Source organism: Ptychodera flava, chromosome 12, assembly GCF_041260155.1.
Source record: "Ptychodera flava strain L36383 chromosome 12, AS_Pfla_20210202, whole genome shotgun sequence".
Taxonomy (NCBI): Eukaryota; Metazoa; Hemichordata; class Enteropneusta; family Ptychoderidae; genus Ptychodera; species Ptychodera flava.
The window spans coordinates 31,383,519-31,398,655 of NC_091939.1; the positions used below are offsets into that span (position 1 = coordinate 31,383,519).

Here is a 15,137-nt window from a genome sequence, read left to right on the forward strand (position 1 = left end):
ACCTTATTGAAGTGGAAAAATACAAAAGTGGCATATAACTATTATGTCGGTGATACGAGTTCTTGCGAAATTAGAGTGCTACGCTTTAGTCATTAAGTTCTACAAAAATCTTAGTGCTGTATATACGTTTTGGATTCCTATTAATCTCTATTTGTTATAAAAAGAGAAGAATTCCGGTAAATTTTTAAAAAGCTGAGTAGGGACTATATAAATTCATGTCAAAATATTATGGTCTTGTTTGTTTTTCGGTGTCGTAAGTTACTGCTTTCACCTATCCAATTTCAGAAAGAATGCACGCACGTATGCAGTCGTTGCCGTGTGTGTTATCTGCGTCGTTGGTGTCGGGCTGATACTGATCTACGCCCTGGATAAATGCTCTTTCTCGCGTTGCTCACAGACCCCAGCTGGAAATGAAGAAAGTTGGGTAACTACTACAGTCGGTGATCAACAGAGTCACCTTCGACCGATAAATATTTCTTCAAAAATGCGATTGTTACCGCTGACAATGGAAGATGCTCTGTCGTTGGAAGGTTAGTGTGTAATATATTGTGACCTATGTTTTTCAATGAAGAAGGTTCCAATGCATTCAGACAGTACAACTCAAAGCTGCGCATGTTTTAGGAAACACAGTCTGAATCCTGGGTATTGGACACTTCCGGTTTCTTAGCGAGATAGTAACTTATTAAAATTCAATTAGTATTTTTGTTTTGTTTTTTGGAAAAAAGAAAATCTTCTGATTCTTCATTCAAAAATTTTCTTGAAATATGAAGTTTTAGCAATGCAAACTCGATGAATTGTGTGCAATGTGTTATTTATGGCACGTGTTGACAAATGAATTCCAGTTCACAACGATAATCCACTCAGTTAAAGTTGACAACAATGACAGTGGAAACAGATCACACATAGAGGATGCGTTACATTGCAAAGTGAACATCTTCGACATGACTTTGGGAGAAGAACAAGACACTGTATTTCAAATACCACACAAATGAAAAATATTTCACCATAAAACTTTACAGCTGATCTACGTTATGGATTTCTTGGTGACAATGGTCAGTCCTTGTCACAGTCACAGTCAGCGAGCTGTTTATGATGTTTTTATGTTCCATTTGGCTGTAAAATCCATAAAAAATGACGTAAATCATGAACGATATGAAATTTTCTCTTGTCTTAACGCTATTATCGGTTCCTTAGTTTTCGATTTTGCCACCTAAGTTGGTCATAAAACTCAGGCGATCGACCATATTTTCAACATGTCGGATTCATGCTGACAAAAGACATAACATTACAGATCTCAAAGTAAATTTTAAGGTTAAAGAAGGAATGTCATACAAAAATGCCTCAATGGATAAAAAAATAACGAGATTAACAGAGCCTTTTGCCATGAAAACGATTGCACATTTCGTTAAAAATATTTATGTTATCACTATCTCGAAAAGTAGCGAGGAGATAATCTGGTTCCCTGACCCATTTCTACTGCTGGCTGCGCTGCTAACGAAAATAGGGTCAGGTATGGGCTAATGTTTCAATCGGAATAATGACTGCATATTAATGAGCACGTCACCTGACAAGATCATGTGATCAGCATATCTGTACAATGGCAAACTCTGAAATTATATGACAAAACATCGAACGTTGAAGTTGTTCGCACAAATTCACTTTTAAGTCTCTGACTATGTTCTTCTATGACGGTATTTAGTTGCGAAATATTGATTATCGTCAATGATTTTTTTTCTCAGACGTGACCTGGTGACCACGATGACATTTTGAATGTACGGCAATGACTCAAAAATAAATGATTTTTCGTTTTTCTTTCAATGTCGACAAAACATGCTTGGTTCGGGAAATATGGAGGTAAAATGACTCAATGGGTATACTAAATCTAAATTCGAAGGTAGCTCCAAGTTGGAAATAAATTCAACGCAATCACTGCACTCGTACTATTGACCAATGATAGCCATGCTTACTATAGCCCATACCTGACCCTATTTTCGTTACCAGCGCAGCCAGCGGTAGAAATGGGTCAGGGAGCAAGACTACGGAGAAGTCGGCTGTTTACCCACGATGCATTTCAATATCATGCAGTTTGATTCCTCAGCACAAGACAAAATCAATTCAAGGTAGGGAGCATTGTATCTTACAAAGGAAATTTGCCTCAGCAAACATCAGCGAAAAACCTTTGCTGTGATTTTGTTCTTATAGGGATGTATTGCAGGCCGGGGGAAGCGCCGTTGATGGCGCTATCGCCAGCTTGCTTTGCAGCGGTGTAGTCAACCCACAAAGTCACGGCATCGGTGGAGGTAATTTTATGGTCATTTACAACAAGGAAAGTGGGAAAGTTGAAGCAATCGATGGACGTGAACAAGCGCCCGAAGCGGCGACACAGAACATGTACATAGAACATCCAGAAGATGATGCTTCAACAGTCGGTAAGCTATCAATAAGAACTTAGTGTCACTCTACTCTTTCAAAATATGCAAGAGTTTGATTAGAAAGAGACGCGCTAAAATAAACATACGGAGTAATTTGTAGAACGCATTTCAGACGCAACGGACTCATTGACACGATATATTTCTATGGGTATAATGTGAGATTAGATCGCGTAAGACAAGACCCATGTTTATCTTGTAAAACCTTGTAAAATGATTATTAAGACGAGGATTTCATGAGCATGCACTGTTGATGGGCGATTACATAGTAAGCCTATAAAGATAGAGCCACAAACTGTCCAGTAGTCAGCAAGGTACAGAAGCTTGAAGAAATGCGCTGCAAAATACGGGATGGGGAATGGAAACGGACGTATTTATAAGTACTTTGCGAAACGGGTAAAGACAAAATCACAGCTTTACTCAGAGATGCGAGGTTCGCACTTTTCATGGGAGAGATTCTACAGTAAATGGAAGGCGGGGGCGATAAGGTTGATTAAACATGACAAAATTCCTGAGACCGACTGGCGGAGAATACGTATAAGGAATCTCGTGAAGGACTTACCCTTATCAATTAAATCATGAGTGCAAATTATAGCACAATCGACTTGTTGTAATATATATAATTTAGAATCAGTAAAGTTGGATGTTATCTTGTCAAAGAAAGAGGTGCATGTAGACGAAGACACTTGGCCTTTAAAGTCAATCTGTCGTGCCGTTACAGGCGGACTGGCTGTTGGTGTGCCGGGTGAAGTGGAGTGTTGCTGGACAGCCCACATGAAGTACGGTAAACTGCCCTGGAAGGACCTCTTCGAGCCGTCCATCAGATTAGCTGAAGAGGGCATGGAAATCGGTGGTGCTCTTGCCTCAGTATTAAGAATCAGAGAAAGTTATATAAGAACGATGCCAAACCTCGGGTAAAGAGCAACACTTGTCGGTGAAATCTTAAGTGCTTGATCTCCGAGTTAATGACGATTGCATATTGTACCATTATCAACCTCAGGAGTTTAATGCGCTCTGACTGACATTACTAATTTTAAATGACTCCTTATTTATGTAATTATACAACCATTCCACCATTTTAAGCATTATGGACGAACGTTTTCCGAATCGACATTGTATATAACTTGCAAATTTCCTAACAAAATGTCAACAACAAATAATTGCTTTGTAAATTATATCTCGGGTGGTATAGGAAATGTGCAGATCACTGATTTGAACTCGATTCAATTGCATATTCGGTCAAACAACAGAAAGATGCATTAAAAGTTCGTGTATTTAGGGGTCCTTTTTCCATTTCAGCGAAGTTTTCCTCAAGGCTAACGGAAGTCTAAAGCAAGAGGGTGACATAATGTTTCGGCCAAAATTAGCCCACACATATAGGAGAATCGCCGCTGGGGGCGCTGAAGCTTTCTACACTGGTCGATTGGCTGACGATATCGTCGCAGATATTAAAGAACAAGGTAAGTGAGGTAACATAAAGCACACCATGTGGTACAGATAATATACTTGTTAACATACAAGCAGGGTATGAACTGGTGGTATCTTTGTTTCCTTGGTCCGATTTTGGTAAACGTCTCAGAGATGTGACTGCAATGATGCAATTATCGGCCCGCTATATTTGGTGATGTAATTCCGTGATTCATTTTCATTCTTAATCTTTTTGGAGTCGTTAAGAGCGCAAGTCAAAAGCACTTTACGTCAACTTCCAACGATCCTTGTCATTGTGCAGTATTGCGCTGGACTTCCATGCCATGGCCAAGCAACGCCGTTGACACATTGAAATGAACGGAGAAATTTATGGTCGACACATAAGTTACAATCATTGGTATCGTAGATTGTTTCTTTGTGGTCTTGACGTTAGATTCATACCAATCAGTATGCCATTACTGTCGACATGACCCTCACATTGTGCAAAAGCAGGATTCTTTGAACTCTTTTGATAGTATTACAATTTGACATGAGATACCGTTTCTTAACCCATTTTTCCGTATGGCATTGAGTACACCGAAAATATATATATATATATATATATATATATATATATATTATATATATATATATATATATATATATATATATATATTGTATACATTTTGTATATATATATATATATATATATATATATATATATATATATATATATATATATATATATATATATATATATATATATATATATATATATATATAAACACACATATCCATCCTATCACAGTCCATGTGATTCCATCAACGGTCTCCTCTCTTGTTGTAAGGACGAGCATATCGCGAGATGTTGACCGACTGATTTTGTCCACTTATAAGGTCAACATCGTAGGAGATTACTCGACAATGTTCATGGTTAACCTATCCACCCCAATTCCCTGTAAACTGGTCCTCAATTGCCATTGATAACAATGGGTTTGGGCCAAACCATGGTGGTTAAAGGGTACACAGCACTGTGTTGTCAACTGATCCGAGTCGCAATTAGAGTGTTAAAGGGGCGGTTTCTTATCAGCTTTACATCTTTATGAACAAATCTATTAGCTGAAGAGAAATTTCATGAGAGAACAAAGGATGTCAGTTACATAAACGGTTAACGTCAACAACCAGTAAAGCGAGAACTAGGAAGTGAAGACTGCCGCTTTACGTGAAGAGAGAGGAGACCGTTGATAGAAACACGTGGAGGGACTGTGATAGAAAATACCAAGCACATGTCTTATTGAAAATATCACAGATATCGTCAAAACTGTAAGGCTCTCGGGTGTTTCCCTGTGTTTTCAATCGTACAATTTACAAATGATAACATTTTCATTTATGTCATTTATAATTACGTTACTGACACATTGATCTTTTTGATGACACCCTCGCCTTAACGACTCTGGCGCCATCATATTTTTTTGTAATTAGCACCATTCTTTGAAGAGACAACAATATAATGTTGATTGCAACACTACTGTTGCTATGTCATTTTGTGATAAATACTTCCACAAATATGAGTCACTTATAGAGGTAGTGCAAAAACAGGGCTTGAAACTGTTGCTAATTCACAATCAGGCCCAGGGCCGCCTCTTGGCCTGGCGCAAGAATGTGATAAAATACTGATTAAAGAAAAAATCTCTCCGCGTTAACACTGTATTTAAATCTCCCTCTTCTTAGTCACTCATCGACTTCGCTCTGATCTTGGCCAACTATTAGTAGGGTGTGAACTTGGTCAAGGGCCGACCTTAATTAACTGTTCACATACGCACAAACTTCGGGCCTTAACTTTTCGTCAGCTCTGAACCCACCTCTCAGACCCGACATAAGATCGGCTCAGGGTTAACACAGCGCAGTCACATTTTTTAAAACCTTGTTCACCTCATAGGTGACCTAAACTATGAAGTGTAAATGTATGTCGACTTGATATGCAGCATGCAGCTGTAAACACGTCCATACCGCAACGATGTCGTAGCAACTGTGTGCAATTCTTTAACATTCTATTTATTGTTCACGGTGTGTGTCTTTGCTTTACACATAAGCACGTCCATTAAAGATCTAAATGGTTTCCGATCGGCGGGTAAAAGTATAGTATATCGGGTCATTGAAACACACATACTACTTTCTGCACTGGTTACGTTGCCTAGCCTAAGTAATGTTAATGGTGCTTTTGGAGTATTCCACTTTCCATACTATATCTTGGTCTGTTCTTGGAACATCACCTGATAAATAGTATGCATTTTACAATGTTGCGTTAGATAATCCCTTAGTCGTTCTGAAACGCTGTTCTTGGTCAACGCTATTCTTGTGAAAATAATATCATGGAGAGAGAGAGAAAGGGAAAGAGAGACAGAGAAAGACAGAGAGAGAGAGAGAGAGAGAGAGAGAGAGAGAGAGAGAGAGAGAGAGACAATATATTCATCTTAAACTCCTTGTCTTTAAAGAATAAGAGGACTAAAGCAAAAGGTTATGGCATTGACGTACGGTTAAAAATCATGCTGCTTGTTTTTGTAATGGCAGAAAGTTAGCATCAATGTAATTGTTATCGTTACTTTAGGTGGCATCATCACCACGGAGGATATGAGGAATTATCGCGTGAGATTTCGAGAACCTCTCATGGCTGAGTTCGATGGACTGAAAGCCTTCTCATTACCACCGCCCTCTAGCGGTGCAGTGCTGATGTTGATACTGAATATTCTCAGAGGTATGCATTCCGTCACATTGATATGACCTTTCTTCATCGAGGGGGTTATAATTTATGAATATTGATTGTCTTTATTCAAAATATCGACTAATGAGAATGCTATGCAGAATACATGAATCGAATATGCAATCATGGTTATTTTGATTCCGGTAGTCCACAATTAATACTAAGCTTATTACAGACTGCAACCCTTGAATAGAGTACTTGCTCTGTATCGACATACATGTTGAAGATCTGAATGCATATCAGCATGCTGAAACACAATTTTATTTTAGATAAGTAAAAATTTCTTGTCGATGCTACTGGGCAAATTATCCCAAAAAGTTGATCCAATGACGATTGATAATTTCCAGGGTACAATATGACTGAAGATAGCGTCAAAGATAAGGAGTCCAAGATTCTAACCTATCATCGCATTGTGGAGGCCTTCAAATTTGCATTTGCCAAACGATCTCTTCTCGGAGACATGGACTACGAAGACGTCGCTGACGTGAGTTTAATGACTTCACTGACAAACGTTGGTTCAGAGAAGAGAACCGTATAAAATGTTCTGCATTGAGAAATAAATAGTCTACAGTCTCGAATTGAATATTTCGCCAGATATTCACAGCCGACTTCTCAAGCTTGGTATGTGGCGCTGATAAACTAAAAAGAACGAGACAATGTCGATGTCTCCCTTTATCTCCTTTCATTCAATGTAAAGCCACAGCCGTCACAAAAGTTACGTCGACGTCTGAAAATGTGTTTTTATAAAAGTCTAGGAAAGGTATGAGTCTAGGAAAGAATAGTTGTAATTTGCTCTGCAGTTGTTGCGAACAACGAAAACAGATTTCAGAAAATGCCGGTAGCAGCTAAAAGTACATATAATATAGAAATGTATGGATTTTCTTATGGAATTTAAACGAAATGTCTTTTTTCAGATTGTCACAAACATGACGTCACCGGAGTATGCGGCTAGTCTTAGAGATAAGATTAATAATAATCAGACACATGATTATCTGTATTACGGACCTGATTTCTATCTCAAAGACGACGATGGAACAACGAATCTGTGTGTAGTGGACGCTGATGGCAACGCCGTGGCAGTCACATCGACTATCAACCTCTTGTGAGTGTTGTCTCTCAGTATAGCCAAGATTCATTAGTAAATCTAAGGCATAGTTACTCGTCCCGTGAGAGCCAGGTTTGGACGCCTTGTTTTGCATCTCACAGACCAAACCTCCTAAATGTATTCCATTGAAAATTTCCAACCAAAGATTCTTTCGAAGTTGTCCTATTTGTTTCTTTGTTTCCAACTTATGTATTTACAGTAAGTGTAAACACCAAACAGAGCAGGGCAAAAGACTAAGTTGTACCTTGCTTGAAATTACGTTTACGTTACTTGGGTTCACAAACCTGTTTAAATTTGTTGAGTGAAAAAATACTGTCCGAGTGAGACACAAACCTCTCTTATCGTAATCTGTTTGTTTATATTTCATAAATAGTTTAATCGATTATCAGTTTCATGTCAAGACAGACCGCGATTTGAACAACATTTATACTCTGTAGTAATACTGTGAGGGATTTTCTTTTTGACAGCTTGGGGTCAAAGGTTATGGGTACTCGAACGGGTATTATATTTAACAACGAAATGGACGATTTCTCTACTCCGAACACAACAAACTCATACGGTGTACCGGCCTCTGAGTCAAACTACATCAAACCAGGGAAGCGACCGATGTCCTCGATGTCACCTACCATTGTAATTGATGGCAACGGCGACGTACAATTACTTGTTGGTGCTGCAGGGGGACCTAAAATCATTACTTCAATTGCACTGGTACGAGAATATCCCCCTTTATTATTACATCTCACCTATAGTACTGATCTCGTGATTGGCTAAAAGTGTAATAGCCATCAGTCCAACCAGAGTGTGACATCCACTTATTTTATCTGATCAATTGATTCAGCTGTTAATCTTGTGTACATGCTGGCTCGTCGTTTTCTGTTGAAGTTGATATTCCCACGGTGAAGTGTGGTTCAACATGGCAGAATGCAATGATGTTCTCCGCATAATGTTCGGCCAGTGTTTGCTTCGCTGATGTTGGTCGCTGGACGATGTTATTCCCTCAAATTTTTAAAATTATTTTGCGCAATCATCGTTACCGAGCCCCCGCTGGCAGTACCTTTGGTCACGCGCAAAGAGACAAATGTTACATCTTAATTCCAATTCCATTAATTACAATTCCATACAGTTATTTCCGCTATAGTCTCGAGAGATACTGCGCCACGCACCAAATGAAATGGGAAAATTGGACATTTAGTATATTGGAAATTAGGAAAACAGAAATAGTGCATTGTTGGAAATAAATTTTGTCAGAGAGAAATTTGGATGGCCGCAAAGTGCTATCCTCACAGTAGTATATACCTGTTTCTTATATCTTAATCTAATGTCAAAGATTTTAAGTTTAAAAATAGGCCTAAAAACTTAATAATGAAGACCATTTGAAAGTGAAAATTAGCCCTATTTCAATTTATCTTTTTTAGAGAATGAGGCAAACTGGTTTATTGGTTGGCCGAAATATGCCACGGATTCACTTGGCTTCTTACCGCTACCTATAGTGTATCAACTTGCATTATTAAGTAAAACATACGGTGCAGTTTTGTCTTCACAACTCGATTCTTCTTTTGAAACAGATTACTGCCAGGACTCTTTGGTTAGGACAAAATATACAAGATGCAATAAACAACACCCGATTTCATCACCAGTTAATACCGGACTTGATTGACTATGAGACAAAGATGGAAGAGGTAATATCCTCCTCACCAGCACAAGCACAAGCACAAACACCACCACCACCACCACCACCACCACCATAACCATCATCATCATCATCATCATCATCATCATCGTTGTTGTCGTCATAATCATTGCCATCCTCATCACATCATTGCCATTCCTGTGAAATTGCAGGCTATCTCTAGAATTTTCACCGAAATTGTCCTCTACTTCAAGCAGCTCGGCCCTAACCATATCTAGTTTGCATGTATAGAGTGTGAAATCCAGACAATGCTTGACCCAGTGAACACACCAACCAGCCTCAGGTTATTTTTACCGCGGTGTAGCACTCACGTAATCCATTTATGTTTACCCTGTCGTGTATTCATGAGGCCGCTCGAGAAAGCACTGAGTGCGTGTGGTAAAGTCAAACTTTTGAATTCAAACTGTTTTGAGTTTCTGAAAAATCAACATAATTGAAATGGTGATAGATGTTGTTGAAAATTTTGAAATGTTTGAGAAAATCTCGCCGTCGGTAGTGGAATAGGACGGATGTCATGTATGTCCTCAAAGGTTTCCAAGTTTTCGTCTGCGCCTCATCGTGAAATTGTAACCTTACATTATTGAAAAGTCTCGAAAATAAGCAGTCGCTTAAAAATCGCATATAAAATACCAGTATGTAGATTGCCGTGTAAATATCGCTGATATTGCTACTGTTTTTAATACTATAATCACAAGAAGCACCCCTGTCTACGACTAATGACCCCCTTTATAAATTCACAGGACATAGTGGACGGCCTGACAGATATGGGACACCAAACAAGATCACGCACTTCCATAGCAATTGCAAACGCAATTAGAAAAGTCAAGGGTGGATACGCCGGATATTCAGACGAGAGAAAGGTTGGCGGCTACCCAGCCGGGTATTAGGGTAGCCGTTAAATCACCAGCAAGATGCCGTGCTGGATAACTGTCTAAGTTTGTTGACTTTCCCTTTCAGGCATCGCTTGTTTTATATACTCAGAAGTCTATACAATCTCTATCAAGTGATTACGAAGCCTTTCAACAAATACTGTTGTTTAGTGACCTACGCCTGTAAAATATTAAGTTAATTACAGCACTACACTATCAGTTTGTGTTCATTTTTCGACAAATTTTATCTGTGCAGTCGCATAGAAATATTGAAAAATAATCAACAGTTGGAGCTTCTGCCCCATTACAACACCAACTTGTCGTTTTTACGAAAATTTAATGGCATTCAATCATTTATAGATTTTTTCGAGATGAAATTCATGAAATGTGACAAAACGGTTCTAGATTTTGTTTAATTATTACTAACAAATACGATTGGAACTAATTTGGGATAATTGAATGGTCAAGTAATTAAATGTCGATTAATTGGATGGTCAAGTAATGTCGGATTATGTAGTTTAAGAAGAGTTTGGGTCATAGGACACTCAATTTACAGTGAAACATACGTGTCCTTGTACACAAGATGGAATATGGATGGAATATTTTAACCTTCCAGTATTGTTAATTTTGTGAAACATTTGTAGGTAGGACCTAAGTCGTATATGTCTTGTACTTTTCAAAAAAAAATATTTTTCGGTAGGTCACTGTGCTTAGATTTTCACAGTTTGGTAAAATATAGCCACGAATTCTCAATTTACATACTCTCTCATGATTGTCGTTTTGTGTGCTTTTCAGCTGGTGCCACTTGGCTGGCCACTGGTTGGATAAACTCAAGTCGGCTAGACTGATAAACCCAAAAAGTCCACTGATGCATTTAAAAATGAATCAATTTAAGAACTTGCCCTATACACGTAGGTACAACCTGCTGATAAGAGGTAGCGTGGAATATCTGCGTGCAGAACTACACAATACACATTTATTTTACTCTGCGTGCATTCATAATGCGACTATATGATAATTTGAGGGGACTTGAAAACTTTTGATCATATAGACTGGGCGACTTGGAAATTTTTGAGGTTATTGAGGGGGATTTGAAAAAAATAACATTGCTATCGCGATTTCTCCTGCACCCCTCACCATATTTTGAACGCAGCCTAAGTACGAATGCAGACTTAATTGATTTAAATTTTAACTATCAGCAAAATACTGGTGCCTGGGAAAGTTTACGCAAATTCCATTTAATGAAATAAGGAATTAACATGAAATCGCTCTTATTTATATCTTTTCAAGCCTGCAATGCATGAATAAAGTCGGTCAGAACTGTAATATACGAATTCAAGAAGAATATAGTGTTGTTTTAAAACTGGTCTGGGAGACTAACACTCTCATATCCCTCACGTTCAATTTTTGGTTTGAGAAGGGATTAAACCGAAACTTGGGAGTGACTCAACGGATGTACTGTTTTACTGTTTTTCTATTGTATTTACTTCATAACTATATTTGTAAATATTCTAAATATCTCAAATATTATGGCTATCCGTTGCTAGGGCGGTGAAAGCTATGTCCGCCGATGGCCGACTTATCTTCGCATCGGGCCAGCGCGAGACAATGATTGACACGCTCACGTGATCGAATCCGTATGTCGGATTGGTGGATATACCATTCGATGTATCAAAATTTCAACTTGATCGGATTTATGAATGAAAGTATACCTGTAAACATTTTGCAAATCTCCTGTGTGACGGGTCGCTTTACTCATTAAATGAAAAATAATCCGCGTAAATCAATTTGTTACAATAATTTTGATCCATCCACGTGAAAAGAAAAAAAAGAAGACGGTTCATGTGATAAATATAATCCCATGGAATTTTTCTCTGTTTGATGTCATCGTATACGAGTGTTTTTCGCGGAGCTGCACAACTTCACGCCTTCGGCTCGAAGTTGTACGGTTCCGCGAAAAACACTCGTATACGATGACGTCCAATAGAGAAAAATACGGATTATATTTAAAAATCAACTGATAAACGTAGCATTATGATAGTTAACAATACCATATCAAAGTAACCGATAACGTATCAATTAACTGATAACGTATCTGATCAAGCGATTCATGAGGAACAATAGATAGATCGATCGATCTATAGATAGATAGAAAGATAGATCGATATAACTATCGATGATTGATAGATCTCTCGATATTCGATAGATAGTGATCGACCGATCGGCTGATAGATCCATAGATAGATAGATCCATCGATAGATCGATCGATCGATGGATCAATCGATAGAATTCTATCAATTTGATGGAAGGATGGATCAATCAAGTGATGGGTCGATCGAAAGAAAGATATTGGACACAGAACGAGAGGACTGACTTCCACAGACAGTGCAAACGCAATTAGAAAAGTCCAGGGCGGATATGCGGGGTATATTCAGACGAGAGAAAGATTGGCAGCTACCCGGCTGGGTGTTAGGGTAGTCGATGAATCGCCAGCAAGATGCGGTGTTGGATTAACGTTACATTTTGTTGAAATTCCCTTTCAGGCATCGCTTGTTTTATTTTTTCGACAGAACTCTATACAATCTCCATCAAGTGATTGGAAAGCCTCTTCACATTTACTGTTGTTCAGTGACCTACGCCTAAGTATAAAATTAATACATAACTTAACCATCAAATTGTGTTCATTTTCCAACAAATTCGTATCTTTGCGGGTTCCTTTGTGTCATCCCACACAGGGTATGTCGTCTGCTAACTCACACGACTGCTGCTAATGAGTTTGGAATCTGACTCTAATAGGATTTGCCTTTTATGTAAATTGCACGTGTAGCGGCTTGGTCACATCAGAAACATCGAATGACTTCATTGACGAATTTTTAATTTAGATTCACACGTCATGAACAATCTGGAAGTCACAATGAATTCATTGAAGAAATCTCTAGTTTTAATACCAATAACAGACTCAATCAGATGTAAATTTCAAAATATCAGAAAAATATCGGTGCTTTGGGAAGCTTACACAAATCCCATTTAATAAAAGGGAGAATTTACTCGAATTAGTTCTAATTTTCTCTTCTACAAGCCTGCATGAATAAAGTCGATAAGAACTAACTTACGAATAAAAGAAGAAAATCTGTATTTTTAAATGTGTCACGGAAACTTACGTTCCGACATCGTGCATGAGTCGTTCAATTTTTGGTTTTGGAAGGGATAAAGCTGAAAGTTGAAACTTGACAGTGACTGCATGGATGTACTGTCTCTGCCGCTACGACGATGACGAGGTAGTGTGTATTGGTATGGTTTATTCATTCACTCGTTTGCTTCCATTCAATATCGATTTATCGATAATAGCAGAGAGTTCGCTGCGATAGGACACTACTGGCGGACTCTGAGAAGCCCGATTACTCAAGAGGTATGCATGCAATCTCGACGTTAAAATGCGTTTCTTTTTTTCTATTCGATCAATTATAAAAAATGGTATTATCCAGGAACAACTCAAATTTAAAAAATGTCTTGTATTATTTATTTCTATTCTTTGGGTCAAACAGGGCTAATATGTACAACTTTGACAATATATTATAAAGATGAACTCACAATGGCACCTTAAGGAAGCAGAATAATTGAAGTTTGAGACATGTTGACTATCTGTTGAGTTTATTATTGTGACATTGAGAAATATGGCTTCTCATAAAAAAAACAACGAAACCAAGTGTAGGTTTGTGGTCGAAATGCGATCGCTTGAACTTACGTTCTTTCCTAGATTTGCCCCAAGTCTGTGGGCATATAAAGATGAAAACAAGTAAATTGAAGGAAAATACCAACCAGTAACTGGGCCCAGTCTAGTTCTTACCTATGAACCCGGAAACTCTGCGAGGCAAGGAGTTATACAAAGGGACATCAATTCCCGGTGAACAGATCTTATTCCATTTAAAACGGTCAGAAGAGATAAACAGAAATAAACGGAAAAGAAAATAACGTAAATGCGTGTAAGTGTTTATTCAAGGCTGTAATTACATACTGAATGCCCTAACATAAAGTAGGCCAAGGTAACCGTACGGTGCCTGGGCTACTTACGCTGCCGTTTAGCACCTGAGCGAGACGTGTACAGTCTTGCTTGTTTAGTAATATCCGCTTGCCCAGGGTGCCATGATGGAAGCTGAAATATACCACAAACAAAAGGACAGCAGTAAAATACCGCTAATGAATGGTAATATTTGATTGTAATCATCAATACATAGGTTAGTATAATTGTTACTGGGTCGATATTAGTAGGTCTAACATGTCCCCCAAAAGTGAGAGCCACAATCTTACACCCATCCGCAATATTCACGATCTCCTCCTGTCTCAGCTGCTCAGGTTCTCAGAACTTTACAATTTCCCTATACTCTTTTCCCGCCAAAATGAATATACTTTACGAAAATCTACCGATCCGGAAGGTTCGACTAAAATCGCACCTCGTTGTCTGGTGTATTACAGTAGTTTAACTCAGAGCAGAAACGTCGGCGGAAGATTTAGTGCTTCAAACTATTTCCCGGTAATGTGTACCACCCACTGCTCACTTCTACGACATTTTCCATACAAGTTTTGTCGGTCCGTGTTACAGCTTATTGCGTGCACCGACAGCCGCCGTAGCTGTCTGTTTGCGTTGCTGTTGGCTGCATATCAGCTTACGATGAAGTTCACATTCAAGGAACACATAGATTTGCTACGAGGTGGTGAATATTTTTTAATGCGATGTGGTGTCGTTGCGAGGTGATTCCAGCCATATGCGCACACAGACGTCAAAGAATAATGAACCTAGATAAAGGCAGGGTACAATCGTATTACGGTCATCAAGGTCAAAGCGTTTCAAATAAACGTAACGCTGATGCGTTATAG

General features: G+C 38.5%; 2 protein-coding genes across 3 annotated transcripts in view; one reads left to right on the forward strand and one right to left on the reverse strand.

The window, feature by feature from the left end:
* LOC139145668 (glutathione hydrolase 1 proenzyme-like) overlaps positions 1 to 11,018 on the forward strand; it is a 49,161-nt gene extending 38,143 nt beyond the window's left edge. The window contains exons 6-11 of the mRNA XM_070716958.1: positions 6,445 to 6,591; positions 6,945 to 7,081; positions 7,512 to 7,699; positions 8,170 to 8,410; positions 9,268 to 9,381; positions 10,133 to 11,018. Coding sequence (XP_070573059.1) covers positions 6,445 to 6,591; positions 6,945 to 7,081; positions 7,512 to 7,699; positions 8,170 to 8,410; positions 9,268 to 9,381; positions 10,133 to 10,279 — 974 coding nt within the window. The 3' untranslated portion in view covers positions 10,280 to 11,018. The remainder of the gene's footprint in view (positions 1 to 6,444; positions 6,592 to 6,944; positions 7,082 to 7,511; positions 7,700 to 8,169; positions 8,411 to 9,267; positions 9,382 to 10,132) is intronic.
* The window catches only part of LOC139145666 (sulfite oxidase-like), a 438,941-nt gene that overhangs the window by 151,671 nt on the left and 272,133 nt on the right, over positions 1 to 15,137 (reverse strand). The window lies entirely within an intron of this gene.